This window comes from Pan paniscus, chromosome 5 (assembly GCF_029289425.2).
Source record: "Pan paniscus chromosome 5, NHGRI_mPanPan1-v2.0_pri, whole genome shotgun sequence".
NCBI classification, from domain to species: Eukaryota; Metazoa; Chordata; class Mammalia; order Primates; family Hominidae; genus Pan; species Pan paniscus.
In genome coordinates this window covers 109,911,297-109,936,829 of record NC_073254.2, presented here as the reverse complement: position 1 = coordinate 109,936,829, position 25,533 = coordinate 109,911,297, and the positions used below count along the sequence as shown (strand labels likewise).

Here is a 25,533-nt window from a genome sequence, read left to right as displayed (position 1 = left end):
AAAATATTTATAGTAACTTACACTTTTCAAATGTTCTAATATCATATAACCTTCAAGAGTATGAGTGCGGCCAGGTGTGGTGACTTACGCCTGTAATCCCAGCACTTTGGGAGGCTGAGGTGGGCGGATCACGAGGTCAGGAGATCAAGACCATCCAGGCTAACATGGTGAAACCTTGTCTCTACTAAAAATACAAAAAATTAGCCGGGTGTGGTGGCACGTGCCTGTAGTCCCAGCTACTTGGGAGGCTGAGGCAGGAGAACCACTTGAATCCAGGAGGCGGAGGTTGCAGCAAGCCGAGATCAAGCCACTGCATTCCAGCCTGGGCGACAGAGTGAGACTCCATCTCAAAAAAAAAAAAAAAAAAAAAAAAAAAGAGTATGAGTGAGTAGTAACAGACACCAGCACTAGTTGCACTTCAATAGTAGAAAATGTTTTTGCACAAGGCTCAATTAAATCTGAGACTGAGATGAATAAAAAACCTGTGTGCTAATTTGTTTTTCTGATCAAGCTTTGGTTAAGATTGGGTTCTGGAAGTTACTGTGGGGGAAAAGAAAGAAAAGAATTACCTCAGTGTAATTATAAAGAATGAGCAAATTCTTTAGGAGCTATAATATACCAGGATTTAGTAACCACAAAACAATGAACTGACCAAGAAAATGAAACTATTTTTATGGAATTCACATACCAGAAACAGCACTGTCCAACCCAGCGTATATGTCCAGTGAGCCTTCATCATTGTTCTTAAGAGGAGAAGCTGCAAGAAAGGCAAAGATTAGTTAAAAATGACTTTAGGCACTGAGATTTTTCCATTCCTACACTAAAGGACCAGGAAAAGAAAGAGATTTAACAGTTTTGCTTTAAATAAGAGATAAGCCAGGCATGGTGGCTCACGCCTGTAAACTCAGCACTTAGGGAGGCTGAGGCAGGTGGATCGCTTAAGCTCAGGATTTCAAGACTAGCCTGGGCAACGGGGCGAAACCTCATCTCTACTAAAAATACAAAAAAAGGCCGGGCGTGGTCGCTCCCGCCTGTAATCCCAGCACTTTGGGAGGCCGAGGTAGGCAGATCACTTTTGAACCCAGGAGTTGGAGACCAGCCTGGACAACACGGAGAAACTCTGTCTCTACTAAAAATACAAAAATTAGCCAGGAGTGGTGGTGCATGCCTGTAATCCCAGCTACTAGGGAGATTGAGGCACGACAATTGCTTGAACCCGGGAGGTGGAAGTTGCAGTGAGCCAAGATCGTGCCCCTGCGCTCTAGCCTGGATTTCAGAGTGAGACCATGTCTCAAATTAAAGAGAGAGAGGGAGAGAGAGACACAGACAGACATTGTCTCTACACATAGTTATAAACAGGAAGATTTTGGCACACCGATTTATTTATTGACTACCTCAGATACAGACTTTAAAAATTCAGTTTCAAAAATATACTAGTGAGGCCAGGTGCAGTGGCTCACACCTGTAATCCCCCCACTTTAGGAGGCTGAGGAGAGAGGATTGCTTAAGCTCAGGAGATCAAGACCAGCCTGGACAACATAGCATATCAAAAATAAAAATTAGCCAGGTGTGGTGGCACATGGGAGGCTACGGTGGACTGCTTGAGCCCAGAAGGTCAAGGCTGCAGCGAGCCAAGATTATGCCACTGCACTCCAGCCTGGGTGACAGTGCGAGATCCTGTCTCATATATATATATTCTACTGAAAGAGTTCCAATTCCAGTTATAGCAGAGTAGTTTCTATGAAACCAATCCTCCTGCAGGTAACTACTGTTGACACTAAATAAAATATTTGAAGCTATCTAAAGAGCTAGAGAACAACCTAAAGCAGGCAAAAACTAAAAGGGTAATGACAACTGAAAGAAAATAGCACCTCCCAAGTTCCCTGTCCCCTTTTATTACTGCTTTTTGTATAAAGACAGGCTCTAGTTGTAGCTACACTGGGCAGTGACAACTCAAGATAGAAACCTCCAGTCCTAGTAGCTTGAAGAACCGGAGAAAAGAATTTGTCATGATAACAGTGACTAGTACATGAAAGGGGAATTACAGAAATCCACAAAGAGCATTACTTAAATTCTGCCCAAATCTCTGGGTGACCCTCAAAAAAGGGTAGAACTCCAAAAAGCCAGCTAAATCTAAAATAGAGATTTCAGTTGCTATTACAGAAGAGACCGAATTGTAAGTTCAGCTAAGTTAAATATCTGCTAAAATTAAAAACAACTCTTCAGAGGAATGTTAACAGCATCCAGTGTCTAACATTTCATTTACAATGTTGACTATTCAATCCAAAGTTACTACATGGTGGCCAGGTGCAGTGAGTCACACCTGTAATCCCAGCACTTTGGGAGGCCAAGGCCAGAGGACTGCTTGAGCCCATGAGTTCGAGACCAGCCTGGGTAACATGGTGAGACTCTGTCTCTACAAAAAAAAATTAAAAGAAAATTAGCTGAGCATGGTGGCAGATGCCTGTAGTCCCAGCTACTCAGGAGACTGAGGCAGGAGGATGACTTGAACCCAGGAGGTCGAGGCTGAAGTGAGCCATGTTCATGCCACTACACTCCAGCCTGGCTGACAGAGGAAGAACTTGTCTCCAAAAAAACCACACAGACAAACACAAACTTACTACATAGAAAATCTCAGAAACAATGAAAAAGAACCAAATGAAAAACCTACAACTGAAGATTACAATATCTAATATAAAAAATTACTGGATGTGCTTGACAGGAGAACCACTGAACTTGAAGACAGATCAACAGAAATTACCCAATCTGTAGATGAGAGAGCACTTTCTTAAAAAAGAACAGAGTCTTAGTGACCTACATGATAATATCAAAAGTCCTCACATAGTATATATGTGGAGTCCAGAAGCAAATAGAGAATGGGGGGAAACTGCTACTAGAGGGATACCAAAGAATGCTAGGACTGGAGATGGTAAATAAATGAGTAATCGTAAAAGACTAATTTTTCTTCTTAATTTAAGATCCATAGAACTGCTACAGTAAACACTATAGCGTTTTTTTTTTTGTTTTTTTTGGTTTTTGTGAGACAGAGTCTCGCTCTGTCACCCAGGATGGAGTGCAGTGGTGCGATCTCAGCTCACTGCAACCTCTGCCTTCCGCCTCCCAGGTCCAAGCAATTCTCCTGCCTCAGCCTCCCGAGCAGCTGAGACTACAGGCACACACCGCCACACCTGGCTAATTTTTTGTATTTTGGTAGAGACGGGGGTTCCACCGTGTTGCACAGGTTGGTCTCGAACTCCTGTGCTCAGGCAATCCACCCGCCTCGGTCTCCCAAAGTGCTGGGATTACAGGCGTGAGACACCATGCCCGGCCCAGTAAACACTATAGCATTTTATTGTGGGGTTCTAACATGAAAGGCAAAGAAGCAGATAGATGCAACCATACATGCAAGATATTGTAAAAAGGTACAATACTAGTAAACAGACTACAAAATGTTAAAGATGTATACACTTCCTCAAACAAATACTAAAAATAATACAAACAGGTATAGTGAAAAAGCTCATACATAAATGAAATGCATTTCAAAAATACACTCAAACATTACTAGCAGTTAGCACTAGTGCTAAAGGGAGAAAAAAAATTTAAAAATTTAAAATAAGTAAATAAATATATACTCAAATAATATTTGAAAGACAATCAGAAAAAAATAACTGATGAGACAAATTGAAGTCAAATATTAAAATGACCTAAATCCAACTACAATAATAAAGAACATCATTCACTGGAATAAAAATAGCAAATCAAATACAAAAGTATTTTATCAGTGTTAAATCTAATGAAACTGAAATTACACTGTGGTTATATAAAAGAACCAACTTTTCCTTATGAAATACATACTGAAATACTTAGGGGTAAGGGACCATAATGTATACAACTTACTCTCAAATGGTCAGGAAAAAAAATGGGTGTGCATCTAGACGTGTGTGTGTGTGTGTGTGTGTTTACAAAGAGAGCGTCTAGGCTGGACGCAGTGGCTCACGCCTCTAATCTCAACACTTTGAGAGGCCAAGACAGGTGGATCACCTGAGGTCAGGAGTTTGAGAACAGCCTGGCCAACATGGTGAAGCGCCGTCTCTACTAAAAATACAAAACTTAGCCGGGCATAGTGGCGCACACCTGTAATCCCAGCTACTCTGGAGGCTGAGGTAGGAGAATCACTTGAACTCGGGAGGCAGAGGTTGCAGTAAGCTGAGTTAGCACCGCTGCACTCCAGCCTGGGTGACAGAGCGAGACTCCGTCTCAAAAAAAAAAGGCAAGACACAAAGCAGAAAGTACACCATAGCTGTGACTATTTTAAAAATGTACATGCTTTTCCTACTGCTTCACTTGATTAGCCTAAAAAATATATATATGGGCTGGGCGTGGTGGTTTATGCCTGTAATCCCAGCACTTTGGGAGGCTGAGGCGGGCAGACCACGAGGTCAGGAGATCGAGACCATCCTGGCTAACACAGTAAAACCCCGTCTCTACTAAAAATACAAAAAATTAGCCGGGCGTGGTGGCAGGTGCCTGTAGTCCCAGTTACTCGGGAGGCTGAGGCAGGAGAATGGCGTGAACCCGGAAGGCACAGCCTGCAGTGAGCCGAGACTGCGCCACTGCACTCCAGCCTGGGTGGCAGAGCGAGACTCCAACTCAAAACAAAAACAACAACAACAAAAAAACAAACCTGGCCGGGAGCGGTGGTTCACGCCTATAATCCCAGCACTTTGGGAGACCAAGGCGGGCGGATCACCTGAGATCAGGAGTTCGAGACCAGCCTGGCCAATATGGCGAAACCCCGTCTCCACTAAAAATACGAAAAAATTAGCCGGGCATGGTGGCGCGCTCCTGTAATCCCAGCTACTCAGGAGGCTGACAGTAGAATTCCTTGAACCTGGGAGGCAGAGGTTGCAGTGAGCCTAGATCATGCCATTGCACTCCAGCCTGGGCGAAAGAGCAAGACTCCGTCTCAAAAAAAAAAAAATATATATATATATGTGTGTGTGTGTGTGTGTGTGTGTGTGTGTGTGTATAGACAGCAACTTGACAGTGATACATAGAAATAAAAACAGCTGCATCCAGAAAATCAGATTAAATTGTAGTTTTGTCCTTCAAATTTTAATCGTTGCAGACGTGATGAAATTTAATCATTTGTGAATCTAGGTGACAAATAATGCTGTTCATTATATTATAGTTCAAATTTTTCAGTTTGGTGGCTTAAATTTTTTTTTTTCTTTGAGACGGAATTTTGCTCTTCTCCCAGGCTGGACTGCAATGGCAGGATCTTGGCTCACTGCAACCTCCACCTCCCAGTTCAAGCGATTCTCCTGCCTCAGGCTCTTGAGTAGCTGGGATTACAGGCGTGCACCACCATGCCCCGCTAATTTTTGTATTTTTAATAGAGATGGAGTTTCACCATGTTGGTCAGGCTAGTCTTGAACTCCTGACCTCAGGTGATCCACCTGTCTCAGTGTCCCAAAGTGCTAGAATTACAGGCGTGAGCCATCGCACCTGGCCTGGCTTAAAATTTTTCAAAGGAAAAAACATCAAAGAGAATTACATAACAGAATAACAACTTGAAACTACATCAGCAAAAATAAACACCAAATAACACCACCCAGAATGGTTATAATGGCCATAGTTGGTGTGAACTCTTCCATATCTATGAATTGTTTAAAACATTATTTTAAGCAAAAATGGAATTCTACTAAACATGTTTTATAACTGCCCTTCTTACTCTCCATGGCATAGGAATCATTATTCTGGTCAATAAACATATGCCCATATCTCAACAAATTCAATGAGGTCACAGCATGATTATCATTAAAAGAAAGAGATAATAATGTTATGTCAGTGTTTGGAAGTTTACCTTCTGCATATTATTTAAAATATTTCTATTTTGGGCTGGGCACGGTGGCTCACACCTGTAGTTCCAGCACTTTGGGAGGCCAAGGTGGGTGGATCACCTGAGGTCAGGAGTTCGAGACGAGCCTGGCCAACATGGTGAGACCTTGTCTCTACTAAAAATACAAAAATTAGCCAGACATGGTGGCAGGCACCTGTAATCTCAGCTACTCAGGAGGCTGAGGCAGGAGAATTGCTGGAACTCAGGAGACGGAGGTTGCAGTGAGCCGAGATTGCGACACTGCACTCCAGCCCAGGCTGACAACAGCAAGACTCTATCTCAAACAAAAAAAAAAGAAAGAAATTCTATTTTATGAGCTTATTTTAATACCAGGTATTGACAGTTATCTCTTTTTCAAACTAATCATCCATTGTGACTATCAATTTTTTTTTTTTTTTTTTGAGACAGTCTTGCTCTGTCATCTAGGCTAGAGTGCAGTGGCACAATCTCAGCTCACTGCAACCTCCACCTCCTGGGTTGAAGTGATTCTCCTGCCTCAGCCTCTTGAGTAGCTGAAATTACAGGTACATGCCACCATGCCCGGCTAATTTTTGCATTTTTAGTAGAGACGGGGTTCACCATGTTGGTCGGGCTGGTGTCGAACTCCTGACCTCGTGATTCGCCCGCCTTGGCTTCCCAAAGTATTGGGATTACAGGAATGAGACACTGCACCTGGCCCAATTTTTTTCTGAACAACAAACATCATTGCATTTACTAGAAATATTAACTTCAAGAGTAACAAAAACCTATCTTATATATTTTTAGGTATAACAATAAAAATCATTATCATCCATATTAGTAAAATCACTAATTTGACTACATTCCGAGGCTTGAAAGCATACAGTAAGTTCACACTTATTAAGCATTCCCATGTTCCAGGCATTTTACTGTATTAATTCATTTATGTATAGAGGGAAAAGGCTGATAATGACTGTGTTTCCAATGAGAATAGGTAAATGATTTTGTAATTTAAAAAGTAAAGTTAGGCAAGGCATAGTGGCTCACACCTGTAATCCCAACACTTTGGGAGGCAAAAAGGGAGGGTCGCTTGAGTCCAGGAATTAGAGACCAGCCTAGACCACACAGTGAAACCTTCTCTCTACAAAAAATAAAATGATTAGATGGCCGTGGTGGCATGTGCCTGTAGTCCTAGCTACTCAGGAGGCTGAGGCGAGAGGATCCCTTGAGCTCCCAAGTCTGAAGTCATAGTGAGCTATTAATGGCGCCACTGCACTCCACCCTGGGCAACTGGGGGAGACCCTGTCTCATAAAAAAAAAAAAAAAAAAAAAAAGGAAATTAGAAAGACAATTAAATGTAGCTCTTACCAGAAAAGACATCAAATAAACTTGTTCCATCACCATTGTCATCATCTGCTGCCATGATCCTATTTCCTTTTGAAAGTCACCACCTACGGTATTAAATATTTTAAAATTTCCACTGTTAAAATAAACCTCACAATTCAGAGAATAAACCTAGCTTCAAAACAAAAGCAATTTTCGAATTTGGACACATTGAAAAAGTTCACTCTATCATTCTTTGTTTTTGGAGACAAAGTCTCACTCTGTTGCCCAGGCTGGAGTGCAGTGGCTTGATCTCCGCTCACTGCAACCTCCGCCTCCTGGGTTCAAGTGATTCTTGTGCCTCAGCCTCCCGAGTAGCTGGGATTACAGGGGTGTACCGTAGCTGCGATTACAGGAGTGCACCACCACGCCTGGCTAATTTTTGTAATTTTAGTGGAAACAGGGTTTTGCCTGTCTGCCACGTTGGCCAGGCTGGTCTTGAACTCCTGGCCTTAAGCAATCCACCCACCTCAGCCTCTCAAAGTGCTGGGATTACAGACGTGAGCCCCCATGCCTGGCCTTTCTCTCTAACATTATTAAAAGCAGATTTCTGTTATCAAAAAAAGTGCCTAATATTTTCCAGGAAAAAGTCAAAACTATAAAACAAAAATTTTAAACTTGTTAATATGGCCAGGCATGGTGGCTCATGCCTACAATCTCAGCACTTTGGGAGGTCAAGTCAGGTGGATCGCTTGAGCCCAGGAATTTGAGACCAGCCTGGGCAACATGGTGAAACCCCATCTCTACAAAAAATACAAAAATTAGCCGACTGTAGTAGCCTGTGCCTGTAGTTCCCGCTACTTGGTGGCTGAAGCAGGAGGATCGCTTGAGCCTGGCAGGGAGAGGTTGCAGTGAGCCACGATAGTGCCACTGCACTGAAGCCTGGGTGACAGAGTGAGACCCTGTCTCAAAAACAAAACAAATAAACAAAAAATTGTCATTAAGCTATGTACAAAGTAAATGATAATTTTATAAAACAGACCAAAATACAAATTAACTTTTTTTTTTTTAGATGGAGTTTCGCTCTTGATGCCCAGGCTAGAGTGCAATGGTGCAACCTCGGCTCACCACAACCTCCACCTCCTGGGTTCAAGCGATTATCCTGCCTCAGCCTCCCAAGTAGCTGGGATAACAGGCGCGCACCACAACGCCCAACTAATTTTGTATTTTTAGTAGAGATCGGGTTTCTCCATGTTGGTCAGGCTGGTCTCGAACTCCCAACCTCAGGTGATCCGCTGGCCTCAGCCTCCCAAAGTGCTGGGATTATAAGCATGAGCCACTGCGCCTGGCCAAATTAACTTTTGTACTAAAATAAGAACCATCACTACTATCACAACACACACACACACACACACACACACACACACTAATACTAACAAGAAATACTGATACCAGGCCGGGTGCAGTGGCTCACACCTGTAATCCCAGCACTTCGGGAGGCCGAGGCGGGCAGATCACGAGGTCAGGAGATCGAGACCATCCTGGCTAACATGGTGAAACCCCGTCTCTACTAAAAATACAAAAAATTAGCCGGGCATGGTGGCGGGCGCCTGTAGTCCCAGCTACTCTGGAGGCTGAGGTAGGAGAATGGCGTGAACCTGGGAGGAGGAGCTTGCCATGAGCCGAGATCGCGCCACTGCACTCCAGCTTGGGCGACAGAGCAAGACTCCATCTCAAAAAAAAAAAAAAAAAAAAGCAAAGCTTTTGGAACTAAAAGATGTTTGACTTCACTAATAATTAAGGAAACACAAATTAAAACAATGAGATATGCCATGTTGTGTAGGAAAGTGTTGGCATAGCCAGGCATGGCTACTTATCCTTAGAAAGGCTGCTTACTAAGGCCCTTGGCTGGAGTCTAAGAACTCAAATTTCAGGAGGGTTCCCACAATTTCCAGACTGATAAAAAGTGGCTCAATGTGCCTAAACTGTTCATACAAACAATTTGGTTTATCATAAACACCTGTTTCCTTCTGGGAGTCTTAAAATTTTAGTACATGCCAGGCAGAGGTGGCCTATGTGACCAGCCCCCAGTAAAGAGCCTGGGCACTGAGTCTCCAACATGCTTCCCAGGTAGACAACATTTCACACCTGCTATCACTAGTTGCTGGGGGAATAAACAGATAAGTGCATGACTCCACTGGGAGCAAAACCATGGGAACTTTAACCTGGTTTCCTCTAGACTTTACCCCATGGACCTTTTTTCCCTTTGGTGATTGTGCTTTGCACCCTTTCATTGTAATAAATCATAGCTGTAAGTACAACTACATAGTGAATTCTATAAGTCTGGCAAATCATCAAACTTAGGGGTGATTTTGGGGACTCCTGACACGTTTTCACCAACAACATAGTAAGACAAGCAAATAACAAAAAGTTTGATAGTACACTAGGTTGACAAAGGTATGGGAAAAGATGTACTCTCATAGCTCTCTTAAGTGTACACTGGTAAAAGCTCCATGAAAGCAATTTGGCAACAGCTTTGATTTGATTAAAAATTTGATGAAATATTTAAGTACAATACTCTGACCCAAAAATTTCACATCTAATAATCTGTTACCAGTGTTGTTTATGGTAAGACTAGAAACAACATAAGAATCCAAAACAGTAAAAAAACAAAAACAGGCTGGGCCGCAGTGGCTCATGCCTGTAATCCCAGCACTTTGGGAGGCCGAGGTGGGCGGATTACTTGAGGTCAGGAGTTCGAGATCAGCCTGGCCAACATGGTGAAACCTCATCTCTACTAACACTACAAAAATTAGCTGGGTGTGGTGGCAGATGCCTGTAATCCCAGCTACTTGGGAGGCTGAGGCAGGAGAACCTCTTGAACCCAGGAGGCGGAGGCTACAGTGAGCCGAGATCACACCACTGCACTCCAGCCTGGGCAAAAAGAGTGAAACTCTGTCTCACACACACACACACACACACACACACACACACACACACACACACACAGTCTCTCTTCACTAACTTATCTGGCATCCTCTAATCTGCCAGTAAAACCCAATGAATGATGCTTATGGCCACTGAACTGTGGCCACTTGGGGCTATGAAATTATTAGCAAGCCTGCACCTGCATACTTCTGCTCCCACCAATTGAGATATATGCTTATGTAGTGGAGGGTGTATGTCTGCTGCCTGAATCCTGAAGGACAGGAGGTGAGCCAAGGCCATGGTGCCAGCCTGAAGAGCAAGTACCCCTGAGAACCCAAACATCCCGGGGAGTATCTGAGAACCTACCAAGAAAAACAGTCTCATGGCTTAAATACAGTAGGCAATGAGCCAGAAAGTTAGCTTAAAAATAGTTTGCAGACAAAGGGCAGCATGGATCTCTACAGCTGTCCTGCTGCCATCCAGGAGTGCCTTGTAATAAATAAACTTATTAGTCCTAGTAAATGTATCTATTCACCAAGCTGGACTTGTGAGTCATTCTTTGGTCTCCTGGCTCCCTCTTAGTTCGGGGGAAGGTTTTCTATATACGATTCTGGGTTTTTCTCAAAGCTTACCAATGTGCATTTATTGTCAAATCAATTATGCTCATTTTCCTATTTTTCTAAATCACAGTATGATGAAAGATCACAATACCAAAGGGAGTTATTTTCTAGTGAAAACTAGGCAGAATGCTATGGAAAGACAGGTAACAAAACACACACACACACACACCTCTGCATGTCAAATCAAGTGAAGACAAAATGATCCAAAGTACTAGGGGAGAAAATCTAGTCTATACTCAGATCAATTAAAAAGTATGTTTTTTTTTTTTTTTAAGACAGAGTCTCCCTCTGTCACCCAGGCTGGAGTGCAGTGGCATGATCATAGCTCACTGCAACCTCCCTGGGCTCAAGCAAGGACAAAACAAAAACTGAAAACCATGGGCAATGTCTTACGGGTGTAGTTTACGCAAGAAAGACGTCAACACTCTCATCATTGGATTCATATTCAAAGAAAAGATCATGGTTCTACCACAAGAGATAAATAAAATCAAGGTGTATTTTTTTTCTCCATTCCTCACATTCCTCAATCTAACATTTGTTTCAATTAGTTCATTTGATTAACTGTTATAAAATAGCCTGCACAATTACAAAAAGCACAAATAACACGATCACGTTTGGTAAATAACACAACTGACTCTTTGCAAAGCAAAATTCAACTGGTGAAATCAGATACTCAGAGGTTTCCTAATGAGAAATCTACTATTAGTAGCTGTAAGTGGTCACATGGAGAGGGGAGCATTAGTCATGAGGTGTCCTCTCAGAATAATGGAGAATCTAATGATTTGGTTAAAGAGATCAAATAGATCAAAGCTTTCCCTGCACTATTATTTCATACAGTTTTAGTTTATACTACTGGCAGGTATTACTTTAAAAAAAAAAAAAAGGTGTGGTAACTCACACCTGTAATCTCAGCACTTTGGGAGGCTGAGGTGGAAGGGACTGCTTGATCCTAGGAGTTTGAGACCAGCCTGGGCAACATGGCAAAACCACATCGAGACAAAAAAAAAATACAAACAAACGGGCTGGGCATGGTGGCTCATGCCTGTAATCCCAGCACTTTGGGAGGCCGAGGTGGGCAGATCATGAGGTCAAGAGTTTGAGACCAGCCTGGCCAACATGGTGAAACCCTGTCTCTACTAAGAATACAAAAATTAGCCAGGAGTGGTGGGGCGTGCCTGTAATCCCAACTACTCGGGAGGCTGAGGCAGGAAAATCACTTGAACCCGGGAGGTGGAGGTTGCAGCGAGCTGAGATTGCGCCACTGCAAGCCAGCCTGGGCGACTGAGCAAGACTCTGTCTTGAAAACAAACAAAAAACCTCACACCTGTAATCCCAGCACTCTGGGAGGTCAAGGTGGTAGGTTCACTTGAGCCCAGGAGTTCGAGACCAGCCTGGGCAACATAGGGAGACCCCATCTCTATTTAAACAAAATAAATTTTTAAAAAAAGTAGCCAGGCATGGTGGTTCACACCTATAGTACTATCTACTCTAGCAGCTGAGATGGGAGGGTCAATTGAGCCTGTGAGGTAGAGGCTACAGTGAGCTGTGATCATGCCACTGTACTCCAGCCAGGGCGACAGAGTGACAGACCATGTCTCAAAAATAATAATTAGAAAAAGAAAAAGACTTGACCTAGTAAGTTAAACCTGGAAATAAATATAAATCTAAGAGACCTGGTAATCCTGGGTCTCTCTTTTTTTTTTAACAACTAGTCAAGGGGGGAAATAGTAGAACAAGAAGTTTGATCTGTAACTGATTGTGAACAGCCAACTGAGAAAACACTACTTTCGGACCAGCTAAACATGGATCTTTTGCCCCCATTTGTCTTAAATTTTTCTCCAAATTTTTTGTCAGATCATTATCTCCACATCTTAATTTAAGGTCCCCACCACCAAAGGTATTTTTTAAAAGATTATTTATAAATTTAAGAAGTGGCTGCTCATTTCTTAATTGTGTCACATGATGCATTAATAGTCCTTCAAGATTTCTGAAAACATACACAGTAATATAGAGAAGTCATCAAAAGAAGTTATATGTGTGTGGTTTCTCACTGTGTACACATGAAAAAGTTAAAGGTTCTTAGCTTCCTAGGCTGTAGGAAAAGGAAAAAAGTAGTTAAAGGGACTGTGACAGTTATGCCTCTCAATTCCAAATCCATCCTTCTGTGATAATGGAGCTAGGCCTTGTAGATATTTCTCCTTTGCTAACTGGCACAAGGTTAAACCTTATCAGCAGAATGGTGGAGGAACACTGGAAGAGGAAGGGGGATTCTTTCCCTAGTTTCAGTGCATCTGGCTAGCAAAGCTCCTACAGAGCCTGCCGTCTCCAGCATTCAGTTCCAGCAGGGCGGTTTTCCACAGGCTCACTTCCTGTACATTAGGTTCCTATTATGATTGGCTCCTGCAGAATACGGCTTCCTCCTGCTAGGTTCATGGAGAGGGCAGCTTCTCCAACTCATAGATCCTTTAGCACCCAGGAGCTTCCTCATACACCTCCTCTGGCAGATTTAGAACAGAGTAAGACACTTAGCAACGTCTCCACCATCCAGTTAACCCCCTAGCAATGCTCTTTCCATGAGGTCTGGATCCCATTCTTAGAGTGAAGGAACACAGCTCTTCTTTGGATGATCTATCAAAACCCTAGAGGTCACAGCTGCTCCCTATATCTTATATTCCTATATTTTTCAGTTATTCTTTAACTATTACTTGACAATTACTAGTTACTTCAATCCTGTCAATAATTCTTTTTTTTTTTTTTTTTTTTTTTTTTTGAGACGGAGTCTCGCTCTGTCGCCCAGACTGGCGTGCAGTGGCGCAATCTCGGCTCACTGCAAGCTCCGCCTCCTGGGTTCACGCCATTCTCCTGCCTCAGCATCCCGAGTAGGTGGGACTAAAGGCGCCCACCACCACGCCCGGCTAATTTTTTATATTTTTAGTAGAGATGGGGTTTCACGGCGTTAGCCAGGATGGTCTCGATCTCCCGACCTCGTGATCCGCCCGCCTCGGCCTCCCAAAGTGCTGGGATTACAGACGTGAGCCACTGTGCCTGGCCTTTTTTTTTTTTTTTTTAATTTTTTTTTGGGACGGACTCTCACTCAGCCGCCCAGGCTGGAGTAAGTGGCGCGATCTCGGCTCACTGCAAACACCGTCTCCCCGGTTCAAGCGATTCTCCCGTCTCAGCCTCCACAGAGTAGCTGGGACTACAGGCACCCGCCATCATGCCCGGCTAATTTTTATATTTTAGTAGAGACGGGGTTTCACCATGTTGGCTAGGCTGATCTTAAACTTCTGACCTCAGGTGATCCGCCCGCCCTGGCCTCCCAAAGTGCTAGGATTACAGGCCTGAGCCACGGAACCCGACCAATAATTCTTTATACTAAACTTTCCCTTTCAAATTACTATGTGGTTTTTGTCTACTGACTGGACCCTGACTGATACAGATAAGTAAGTCACAATAGGCCGGGCGCAGTGGCTCATGCCTGTAATCCCAGCACTTTGGGATGGATGGTGGTGGGTGGATTGCTTGAGGTCAGAAGTTCGAGACCAGCCTGACCAACACAATGAAACCTCCTCTCTACTAAAAATACAAAAATTAGCTGGGCGTGGTGGTGGGTGCCAATAAAGCCAGCTATTCTAGAGGCTGAGGCAGGAGACTCACTTGAACCCAGGAGGCAGAGGTTGCAGTTAGCCGAGATGGCACCACTGCACTCCAGCTTGGGCAACAGAGCGATTCTGTCTCAAAAAAAAAAAAAAAATTGTTACAATAGAGATTTTAACATACTTTTCTCTGATGATCGAGCAGTTAAAGAAATTTAAGGATATAGCTCTGAATACAAAATTGACAGGTTTGATCTGATAATTTTATAACCCTGCATACCACAATTAAAAGAACTTACACTACTTTTAAGCACATTTATAAAAATTGTCTATGTATCAAGCCGCAGTGCAAGTTTCCACAAATATCAAAGAAATGTTTCCATCTAGCCCAATAAAATTCAAAGTTAACAATGCACTTTCAAATTTCCCTGTTCAATTGGAAATTAATAAACATAGGTCAAAGAACAAATACTAATGGAAACTGGGAAAAAGTACAGAACTGAATAACAATGAATACAACACAGAAAATTCATGGGATAAAACCAAAATAGTACTTTTAAAGGCAAAGTTACAGTACTAAATGTATACGAAGAAAGGACAAAATATTAATGAGGCCATCAATCACCTCAAGAAGTTAGAAAAAGAACAAAGTAAACCCAGATAAATAAAAATATAACCAGCAAAAACTAACAAAAATAAACAAGCACTAGAAAGATCAATAAAAATAAATGTTGGCTCTGTCAAAAGAGAAATAAGCATATCTATGGCAAAACTAATCAAGAAAAAGAAATAAGGAACAAACATCACAAATTTTAAAACAGTTAGGCCGGGCACAGTGGCTCGTGCTTGTAATCCCAGCACTTTGGGAGGTTGAGGCGGGAGGATCATTTGAGCCCAGTTCAAGACCAGCCTGGGCAACATAATGAGACTCTGTCTCTAAAAATAATAATAATAATAATGAAAAGTTAATCTGTTCCAGACAACAGAAAAAAACTATTTGCGAATAAGCAAATAATTTTTTGAGGCGAATACAACCTCAATTTCAAAACTGGTTGGGCCGGGTGCAGTGGTTCATGCCTGTAATCCCAGCACTTTGGGAGGCCGAGGTGGGTGGATCATGAGGTCAGGAGATCGAGGCCATCCTGGCTAACACGGTGAAACCCCTTCTCTATTAAAAATACAAAAAAATTAGCCGGGTGTGGTGGCGGGCACCTGTAGTCCCAGCTACTCGGGAGGCTGAGGCAGGAGAATGGTGTGAAGCTGGGAGGCCGAGGTTGCAGTGAGTCGAGATCACGCCACTGCACTCCAGCCTGGGCGACACAGTGAGACTACGTCTCAAAAAACAACAAAAAACAAACAAACAAAAAAACTGGTCAAGAATAGGGCAAAACAAAAAAACTACAAGACCAGACAACTACAAGCCAATCTTTCTTATGAACATAAACAGAAATAGCCTTAAAAAAAAAAAATCGGCCTGTCATCCCAGCACTTTGGGAGGCCAAGGTGGGTAGATTGCTTGACGTCAGGAATTCGAGACCAGCCTGGTTAACATGGTGAAACCCCGTCTCTATTAAAAACACAAAAATTAGGTGGGCATGGTAGCATGCACCTGTTATCCCAGCTACTCAGGAGGCTGAGGCAGGAGAGTAGCTTGAACCTGGGAGATGGAGGTTGCAGCGAGCCAAGATTGCACCACTCTCCAGCCTGGGCAACAGAGCGAGACTCCGTCACAAAAAAAAAAAAAGAAGAAAAAAAAATCAACCAACTGAATCCAGCAAGATATTAAACGAAAAAGCACTACAGACAAGTGAGATTTATCCCAAAAATGTGAGGATGTCTAACATTAAAAAACCAATTAGTGGGCCGGGCACGGTGGCTTACGCCTGTAATCCCAGCACTTTGGGAGGCTGAGGCAGGCGGATCACGAGGTCAGGAGATCGAGACCATCCATCCTGGCTAACACGGTGAAACCCCATCTCTACTAAAAATACAAAAACAAAATTAGCCGGGTATGGTGGTGGGCGCCTGTAGTTCCCGCTACTTGGGAGGCTGAGGCGGGAGAATGGCATGAACCTGGGAGGCGGAGGTTGCAGTGAGCTGAGATTGTGCCACTGCACTCCAGCCTGGGCGACAGAGCCAGACTCTGTCTCAAACAAACAAAAACAAACAAACAAAAAAACAATTAGTGGCCAAGTATGGTAGCTCATGCCTAAATCCCAGCACTTTGGGAAGCCTAGGCAGGCGGGCAGATTTGAAGTCAGGAGTTCAAGACCAGTCTGGCTAACACGGTAAAACCCTGTCTCTACTAAAAATAAAAAAAATTAGCCAGGTATGCTGACGCACACCAGTAATCTCAGCTATTTAGGAGGCTCAGGCACAAGAATTGCTTGAGCGTGGGGAAGGCGGAGGTTGAAGTGAGCCGAGATTGTCACACTGCACTCCAGCTTGGGCAACAGAGCAAGACTGTCTCAAAAAAAAAAAAAAAATTAGTGGCTGGGTGCCAGGGCTCAGTGGTTCACACCTGTAATCCCAGCACTTTGTGGGCCCAGCACTTTGTGGGGAGGCCGAGGTGGGTGGATCACTTCAGGCCAGGAGTTCGAGACCAGCCCAGGCAACATGGCGAAATCCCATCTCTACAAAAAATACAAAAATTACCAGGCGTGGTGACACACTCCTATAGTCCCAACCATACTTGGGAGGCTGAGGTGGGAGGATTGCTTAAGCACAACCAGGAAGCAGAGATTGCTGTGAGCCAAGATCAAGTCACTGCACTCCAGCCTGAGTGACGGAATGAGACCTTGTCTCAAAACAGACAAACAAACAAATGCTAACATTAATAAACACATTCCTGTAGGTACAAACTCACCAAGTCCAAAACAAGAGATCATCTTTCCATCCATATCTGCTCACCTCCTCATTTCTCTAATTTCTTGGAGTAGCACTAACATTCCCTAACAGACTACTGATCTACTGATGCTACCTCTGAAATATTTCTCCCATTTATTCCCATTCTTGTCATTTCGATTTGTTTCAGGACCCCACTATAGCTACCTAATTATTTCCCCACTCCAAATACATGCTACGCACAACTACTGGGTTAGTTCTACCGCAATCCTGCTCAAAAACTTTCCGTTACTTCCCAATTTCTAATAAATAAAGTACAAATTCCTTATCCCGACTGGGCGCAGTGGCTCATGCCTATAATCCCAGCACTTTGGGAGGCCGAGGCAGGTGGATTACGAGGTCAAGAGATCGAGACCATCGTGGCCAACATGGTGAAACCCTACCTCTATTAAAAATACAAAAAAATTAGCTGGGCATGGTGGTGCATGTCTGTAGTCCCAACTGCTGGAGGCTGAGGCAGGAGAATTGCTTGAACCCAGGAGGCGGAGGTTGCAGTGAGCCGAGGTTGTGCCACACAGCTAGACTCCATTTAAAAAAAAAAACAAAACAACTTCCTTATCCTGATATAGACTGACACCTACCATTCTAGCTCCATTATTCACTATCTCAAGGTTTCCAAATTCCCAAGGTTCAATTAAATTAGGCTCACATTGGCAAACACTTCTTGACACGATCTCCCCACATCTGTTCCCCACCACATCTATCTATAAGTTCACAATCAAGTATGGGTGTGAACACCTACAGAATAGAACATGGGAAGGCAAGATCAGAATGTGAGAATAAAGTTTAGGAAGTCACAGGCCCCGAGGTTGCAGTGAGCCAAGATCGTGCCACTGCACTCCAGCCTAGGTGACAGTGAGACTCTCTCTCAAAAAAAAAAATAAAGGTCAGGGGATGTATTATGTGATTAAGATACTTGGATTCCATCCAGAAGGGAATGGGGGAACCAGTGAAGGTTTTTAAAGGAGGGCAATATAATGATCAAATCTGCATCTTAGATGTTTAACTCTGGCAAGAGTCTGGAAAATATGAGTGGAAAGGGAGATAGAAAAGGCTACCAAAACAAAGAAGAAGACAACGAGGTGTCACTGTAAGTTCTTAGTAGTGGAAATAAAAATAAGAAACAGATCTTGGCTGGGCACGGTGGTTCATGCCTGCAATCCCAACATTCTGAGAGGCTGAGGCAGGAGGACTGCTTATGCCCAGGAGTTCAAGACCAGCCTGGGCAACACAGTGAGACTCCATATCTACAAAAAAAAGAAAAGTTAGCTGGGTGTGGTGGCACATGCTTCCGGAGGCTGCAGTGAGCTGTGATTGCACTGCTGCACTCCAGCCTGGGTCAAAGAGCGAGACTGTCTCAAAACAAAACCAAACCAAAAAACCCACAAAACACTAAAAACAGATCTGAGAGGTAGTCAACAAGATTTAATGGAAAGTGTATTCATATGGACAGTCTTCCCCCATTTCAAATTGTTCTTCAAACCTCAGCATGAGTTGTCTTTTAAAAATGCAAACATGATCGTGTTCCCAACTCTGCTTAAACACTTCAGTGCTTAGGCTGGATGTGGTGGCTCACGCCTGTAATCCTAGCACTTTGGGAGGCTGAGGCAGGCGATCACCTGAGGTGGGTGATCACCTGAGGTCAGGCGATCACCTGAGGTCAGGAGTTCGAGACCAGCCTACGTCATCTCTACTAAAAATACGAAAATTAGCCAGCCGTGGTGGCGCATGCCTATAATTCCAGCTACCTGGAAGGCTGAGGCAGGAGAATTTCTGGAAGCTGGGAGGCGGAGGCTGCAGTTAGCCGAGATCACGCCACTGCACTCCAGTCTGGGGGACAGGAGACTTCGTCTCAAAAGAAAAAAAACAAAAAACAAAAAAAACCCCACCAAAAAGCCCTTCAGTGCTTCCTGCTGATTTCAGGATAAAAAACAAATTTTGAGGCCAGGCGCAGTGGCTCACACCTGTAATCCCAGCACTCTGGAAAGCCGAGGTGGGCAGATCAACTTTGTTCAGGAGTTCGAGACCAGCCTGGCCAACATGGTGAAACGCCATCTCTACTAAAAATACAAAAATTGGCCAGACATGGTGGCACACACCTGTAATCCCAGCTACTTGGGAGGGTGAGGCAGGAGAATCACTTGAACCTGAAAGGAGGAGGTTGCAGTGAGCCGAGATCATGCCACTGAACTCCAGCCTGGGCAACAAAGAGAGACTCCATCTCAAAAAAAAAGGAAATATGCACTTTTTTTTTTTGAGACAGAGTCTCACTCTGTCACCCAGGCTGGAGTGCAGTGGCACAATCTCTGCTCACTGCAACCTCTGCCCTCCGAGTTCAAGTGATTCTCCTGCCTCAGCCTCCTCAGTAGCTGGGATTACAGGCGCCTGCTGCCGCGCCCAGCTAATTTTTTGTATTTTTAGTAGAGACAGGGTTTCACCATCTTGGCCAGGCTGGTCTTGAACTCCTGACCTTATGATCCACCCGCCTCGGCCTCCCAAAGTGCTGGGATCACAGGCGTGCGCTACCGCATCCAGCCCTATATATATACTTTTAATGTGTAACTCTTGTATGCTGAGTGGTACTTTTTTTTTTTTGCTTTTGAGGGAATTAATAAGATATAATTAATTGTGTCTTAACTTTTGAAAGAAATTTTTAGATGGAGGCAACTGGGATGTTTGTGATAATAGATAAGAAAGACACCACTGACCTGTAGTTAAATTGGTTTGAATTGCAGATATTCATTATTGAATTTATTCCTGTTTTCTCATACTTTGGAAAAGACACCTGAACAATAAATGAATCCTGGATAGTGTACTGTCCTTCAAACAATGAAGTGATATTAATACTTGCCTGCAGGAGATGCATACTACAGGAGAGAACCCTTAGACTATGTCAGGCCACACTATGAACCTCCCCCCACCTGCCTTTTTTCTCCTTTATGTTTCTGTTACCGTACTAACATTGTGGATTAATGACACTGAAATTCTGCATAATGTGAACAGGATAAACTATTTATAAATCGAAAAAAAAAAAAAAAAACAACACAGGGCTTCTGCAGGGAATATTCTTTCCTCAATATTCTACTTTCACTTAGCTCTTCTTTGATATTTTGCTTAAGCCATTTTGAGTCTCCCCTGTCCACCCTCTCTTCCCACTAAGTCAGGCCCTCTGTTATATACTCTTACCCCATTGTGTCCTTTCCCTACATGACCTCTTCTTGAAGTTCATGATTCCATTTTTGTGGGATTCCTGGAGAAATGTCCATCTCACCCAATGGACCACCCAATGGTTTTCCATAAAGATTAGGACCATCTCTGTTCTGTTCCCCAGCTCTCACTGTATCCCCAGCTCTCAGCAGGCCTAGCAGAATGGCAAGTAATAAAAGAATATCTGTTGAATTAAAGAAATACCCAATTTGTTAAAGACGATTCTCATGTTTCTAGCTTTGGAGGACAGTCATGCTTTAACTGCAATGGACAACCAGTGAAGTCATGTTGAGTTATCTGTAGGACATCCAGATAAAGATGTCTAACAGCAGCTGGGGGTGGTGGCTCATGTCTGTAATCCCAGCACTTTGGGAGGCCAAAGCAGGCGGATCACGAGGTCAGGAGTTCAAGACCAGCCTGACCAACATGGTGAAACCCCGTCTCTACTAAAAATACAAAAAAATTAGCTGGGCGTGGTGGTGCGCACCTGTAATCCCACACTCGGGAGGCTGAGGCAGGAGAATCGCTTGAACCTGGGAAGCGGAGGGTGCAGTGAGCCGAGATCGCGCCATTGCACTCCAGCCTGGGCGACAGGGCAAGACTCCATCTCAAAAAGAAAAGAAAAAAAAAAAGGCCGGGCGTGGTGGCTCATGCCTGTAATCCCAGCACTTTGGGAGGCCGAGGCTGGTGGATCACCTGAGTTCAGGAGTTTGAGACAAGCCTGGCCAACATGGTGAAACCCCATCTCTACTAAAAATACAAAAATTGGCTGGGCGTGGTGGCGTGTGCCTATAATCCCAGCTACTCCGGAGGCTGAGACCAGAAGAATCGCTTGAACCTGGGAGGCAGAGGTTGCAGTGAGCTGAGATCGCGCCACTGCACTCCAGCCTGGGAAACAGAGCAAGACTCCGTCTAGGGGAGAAAAAAACAAAAAACAAAAAGATGTCCAACAGCTGGAAATGTCATACAGAAAAGGCATGGTAGGTATTATGATTTGGGACTCATTAGCACCTTAGTAATAGGTGAGATTACACTCTTGAAATCACATAGGCCAGTGATTCTCCTGGAAGGAGGGGAAGGAGAGGAGGAAGAAAAATGTATCAGAATCTCTTGGAAAATGGGTCTTTTTCACTTTTCCTCACCTTCTCCCATTTGAGGATCTCGATATATGAGAGTTGCTACCGACAGAAGTGATGCACCTGTGAAAGTGTAGAGGCAAAATTTTCAAAGTTGAGAACTATCATGCTGAAAAAGAGTTTGTATTGGGAGGCTGAGGCAGGCAGATCACCTGAGGTCAGGAGTTCAAAACCAGCCTGGCCAACATGGTGAAACCTCATCTATACTAAAAATACAAAAATTAGCCTGACATGGTGGCACACACTTGTAATCCCAGCTACTGGGGAGGCTGAGGCAGGAGAATCGCTTGAACCTGGGAGGTGGAGGCTGCAGTGATCTGAGATCGTGCCACTGCAACTCCAGCCTGGGCGACAGAGTAAGACTCTGTCTAAAAAAAAAATGTTTGGCCGGGCGTGGTGGCTCAAGCCTGTAATCTCAGTACTTTGGGAGGCTGAGGCGGGCGGATCACAAGGTCAGGAGATCGAGACCATCCTAGCTAACAGGGTGAAACCCCGTCTCTACTAAAAATACAAAAAATTAGCCGGGCGTGGTGGCAGGCGCCTGTAGTCCCAGCTACTCGGGAGGCTGCAGCAGGATGACATGAACCCGGGAGGTGGAGCTTGCAGTGAGCCGAGATCGTGCCACTGCACTCCAGCCTGGGTGACAGAGTGAGACTCCGTCTCAAAAAAAAAAAAAAAAAAGTCTGTAAGCAGATTTACTCATGCATAATCTTTTCTGGGACAATTCCAATGGATTCAGATGTGAAAGCAAAGTAGACAGGAGAAGGATCACATAGCCTTTCGTTATAGGCAGTCTGAAGGAAGTTTTCTTTTTAAAATTGAGAGAATGTGGCTGGGCGGGGTGGCTCACACTTGTAATCCCAGTACTTTGGGAGGTTGAGGGCAGTCTGATCACTTGAGCCTAGGAGTTCGAGACCAGCCTGGGAAACATGGCAAAACCCAGTCTCTACAAAATACAAAAATTAGCCAGGCATGCTGGTGCACACCTGTAGTTCCAGCTACTTGGAAGGCTGAGGTGGGAGGATTGCTTGAGCACAGGAGGTCAAACCTGTAGTAAGCCGAGATCTTGCCATTGCACTCCAGCCTGGGCTATAGTCTCAAAAAAAAAGGAAAAAAGAAAAAGAAAAATCACTACGAAACTGAGAATGTGTCCTTAATGTAGGTGCTAAAAGACAAAAAATAAAATTTAGAGAAAAACACAAGCATTTGTAGAGAAAAACAGGAAAAAGCCAGAGAAGACAGTGTATTTTTACACTCATGGGAAAGGCTAATACAGCAAGACCCCAGAAGAAGAAGTAAGGGGCAAATACTAACAAAAGCTATCATATACGGCACATTTACTATGTTCCAGGCACTAACCTAAATGGTCTAAATACACTATTCACTTAGTTTAAATCCTCCCCAGAGTTCTATGAGGTCCATATTATTCTTTTCCCCATTTTACAGATGAGGAAAACACAGACGATCAAGAAATTTGCACAAGGCAACCACCTGGTAAGTGGCAGAGCTGAAATTAGACCCCAGGTCTGTCTGTAAAGCAAGATGGCCAAAATCAAGAATATTCAATACAATATACATGTTTTTGGAAAGAAGGCCATCTCTTGTAAAACGGAACGCCAGGAAAAGATAATTGGAGGGCATAGCGGGGATAGGAAGGGAGATGGGAGAATCCCTGCCATGAAAGCCTCTGTCCCCCTCCAGTCAAAGAGGCGCTGAGGGAGATGGGGGGGAAGGGCCTTGAGGAGAGGCGAAAGGTTTGCTGCTGGAGGTGTGGAGAATGGAAAAAGACCAAGGAAGAAGACAACTTGATGCCTGAAGCACAAATGCTCAGCTCCTACGAATTCTACATTCACATCTGAGTTAGGGCCTACTATGTGCTAGGAATGAATCTAGGCGCTGTAGAAATGAAAAACTTATTTAGGCATGTTGGTTTGATGCCTAAATAAACATTTCGGAAACAATCAACATCAATGATCACCTGACACTCCAGGAAACCCATTTCTCCAAAGAACTCCATCCGAAAGATTTTAAGAGTATATTCCAAGGAGAGACTGGATGGTGGGGGGGAGGGGCAGGACGAGCGGCCGAGGGACAATTCCTGGGCGCACCCACCCATAGTCCCCGCCCAGACCCTCTCGAGGGACCACAGAGGGACGCAGGGTGCAAGCCCTGAAGCTGCACCGGGGGCGGAGGGAACGTGGCTACCTGCGGAGCCAGACGTCAGGCGCGGCCCTTCCCCGACCTACTTGGCCGCTCCAGATGGACTCCCTCCGACTCTCTGGTTTCCCAGGGGCAGCCGACCTCCACTCGGGGGACTACCGCGCCATGCAGCCTCTTCCTTAGCAGTCCCTCACGGACCAGGCCCCTACGACAACTTACCCGCCCTGCCCGGCCCAAGACAACCCGGTTCCTTTCTGCCCACCGAGGTCTCCCTGGCATCTCCACCAATACCAGAGCGCTATCAGGGTATGGAGGCGGGACTGAGTGCCTACGGCCAATCATATCAGACGCAAAGCACGTCGCAGCGCCCACAACTAGTTCCCGCCTTTGGAAGGGAAAAAAAAAAAACACGGTTGGCGCCAAACTCCAGTAATCTTCCTAGGGCTTTAAGAGAAAGGGGCGGGGTGTAAGGTGGCGGGGAAGGCGATGGGGCGGGGCTTCAATAGGAAGGGGCTGACCTGAGTGGAGGTAGGGGCGTGGCCTGAGAGAAGCTTTTTAGTGAAAGACAGGAAGCCTTGAGAGGTCTGTCATTTATTTAATACTTTATCTTAAAATTCTGCTGTCAGCTGCGTGCGAGACAAAGTGCTGGGCTCGATTACGATGAATAAATTTGTTCCCTGCCCTCAGACGCGTTCCTGGATGATAGGCAGACAAACAACTTAGCTTCGGATGTTGGGAGCCTTAAGGAGGGGATACTAGTCTAGCGGGGCAGGAGAGAGAAGAGCTTTTTAGAGGGTGGAATACCTGACTTGCCTTATAGAACCTGTAGGAATGGGGGGTGCCGGTAGGTCTAGCCTCAGGAGCTCAGCCTGAGCATTGATAGGTGCGAAAATAAGGCCACCTTCCTCGGCTACTTATAGTCTGCCTATATTCATCCCTACCCATTTCCTCGTTTGTCCACTTAGCTTTTTTTTTTTCTTTTTGCTTTCAGACAGGGTATCGCTTTGTCGCTCAGGCTGGAGCGCAGTGGCGCGATCTCGGCTCCCTGCAACCTCCACCTCCAAGCCTCGAGAGATCCTCCCACCTCTGCCTCCAGAGTAGCTGGGACCATAGACGCGAGCGACCACCACCCCTGGCTGTTTTGTTTCGTTTTGTTTCTGAGATGGAGTTTCACTCTTGTTGCCCAGGCTGGAGTGCAATGGCGCGATCTCGACCCACTACAACCTCCGCCTCCGGGGTTCAAGTGATTCTCCTGCCTCAGTCTCCCGACTAGCTGGGATTGCAGGCATGTGTTACCACGCCAACCTAATTTTTGTATTTTTAGTAGAGACAGGGTTTCGCCATGTTGACCAGGCTGGTCTTGAACTCCTGTCCTCAGGTGATCTGCCCAGCTTGGCCTCCCAAAGTGCTGGGATTAAAGGCGTGAGCCACCCACGCCCGGCCACCCCTGGGTAATTTTTTTAAATTGTTGTAGAGATGGGGTCTTGCTATGTTGCCCAGGCTGGTGACGAACTTCTGGGCTCAAACAATCCTCCCACCTCAGTCTCCCAAAGTGCTGGGATTACAGGTGTGAGTCACTGCACCTGACCCCATTTAGTCTTAACTGCCATATCAACCAATTTATTTTTATTTTTATTCTTTTTTTTTTTTGAGACGGAGTTTCACTCTTGTCACCCAGGCTGGAGTGCAGTGGTGTGATCTCAGCTCACTGCAATCTCCACCTCCGGGGTTCATGCGATTTTCCTGCCTCAGCCTCCCAAATAGCTGGGATTACAGGGGCCTGCCTGGCTAGTTTTTTG

General features: G+C 44.6%; 2 protein-coding genes across 7 annotated transcripts in view; one reads left to right on the top strand and one right to left on the bottom strand.

The window, feature by feature from the left end:
• CASP8AP2 (caspase 8 associated protein 2) overlaps positions 1-24,215 on the bottom strand; it is a 47,079-nt gene extending 22,864 nt beyond the window's left edge. For 2 of the 6 annotated variants that reach the window (XM_063604955.1, XM_034962524.3), the window contains exons 1-2: positions 23,821-24,215; positions 689-757 (exon numbers count right to left, since the gene is read on the bottom strand). In XM_063604955.1, the coding sequence (XP_063461025.1) occupies positions 689-757; positions 23,821-24,076 (325 nt within the window). In that variant the 5' untranslated portion in view covers positions 24,077-24,215. Of the gene's footprint in view, positions 1-688; positions 758-7,228; positions 7,312-17,193; positions 19,430-20,417; positions 20,593-21,580; positions 21,638-23,779 lie in introns of those variants that run through there. The other 4 variants (XM_063604956.1, XM_003822881.5, XM_003822882.4 and 1 more) reach the window with 4 other exon arrangements.
• A 25-nt stretch (positions 24,216-24,240) lies between these two features.
• Positions 24,241-25,533, top strand: part of MDN1 (midasin AAA ATPase 1) — a 189,299-nt gene continuing 188,006 nt past the window's right edge. The window contains exon 1 of the mRNA XM_003822877.6: positions 24,241-24,316. The gene's annotated coding sequence lies outside the window, so the exon portion shown is untranslated. The remainder of the gene's footprint in view (positions 24,317-25,533) is intronic.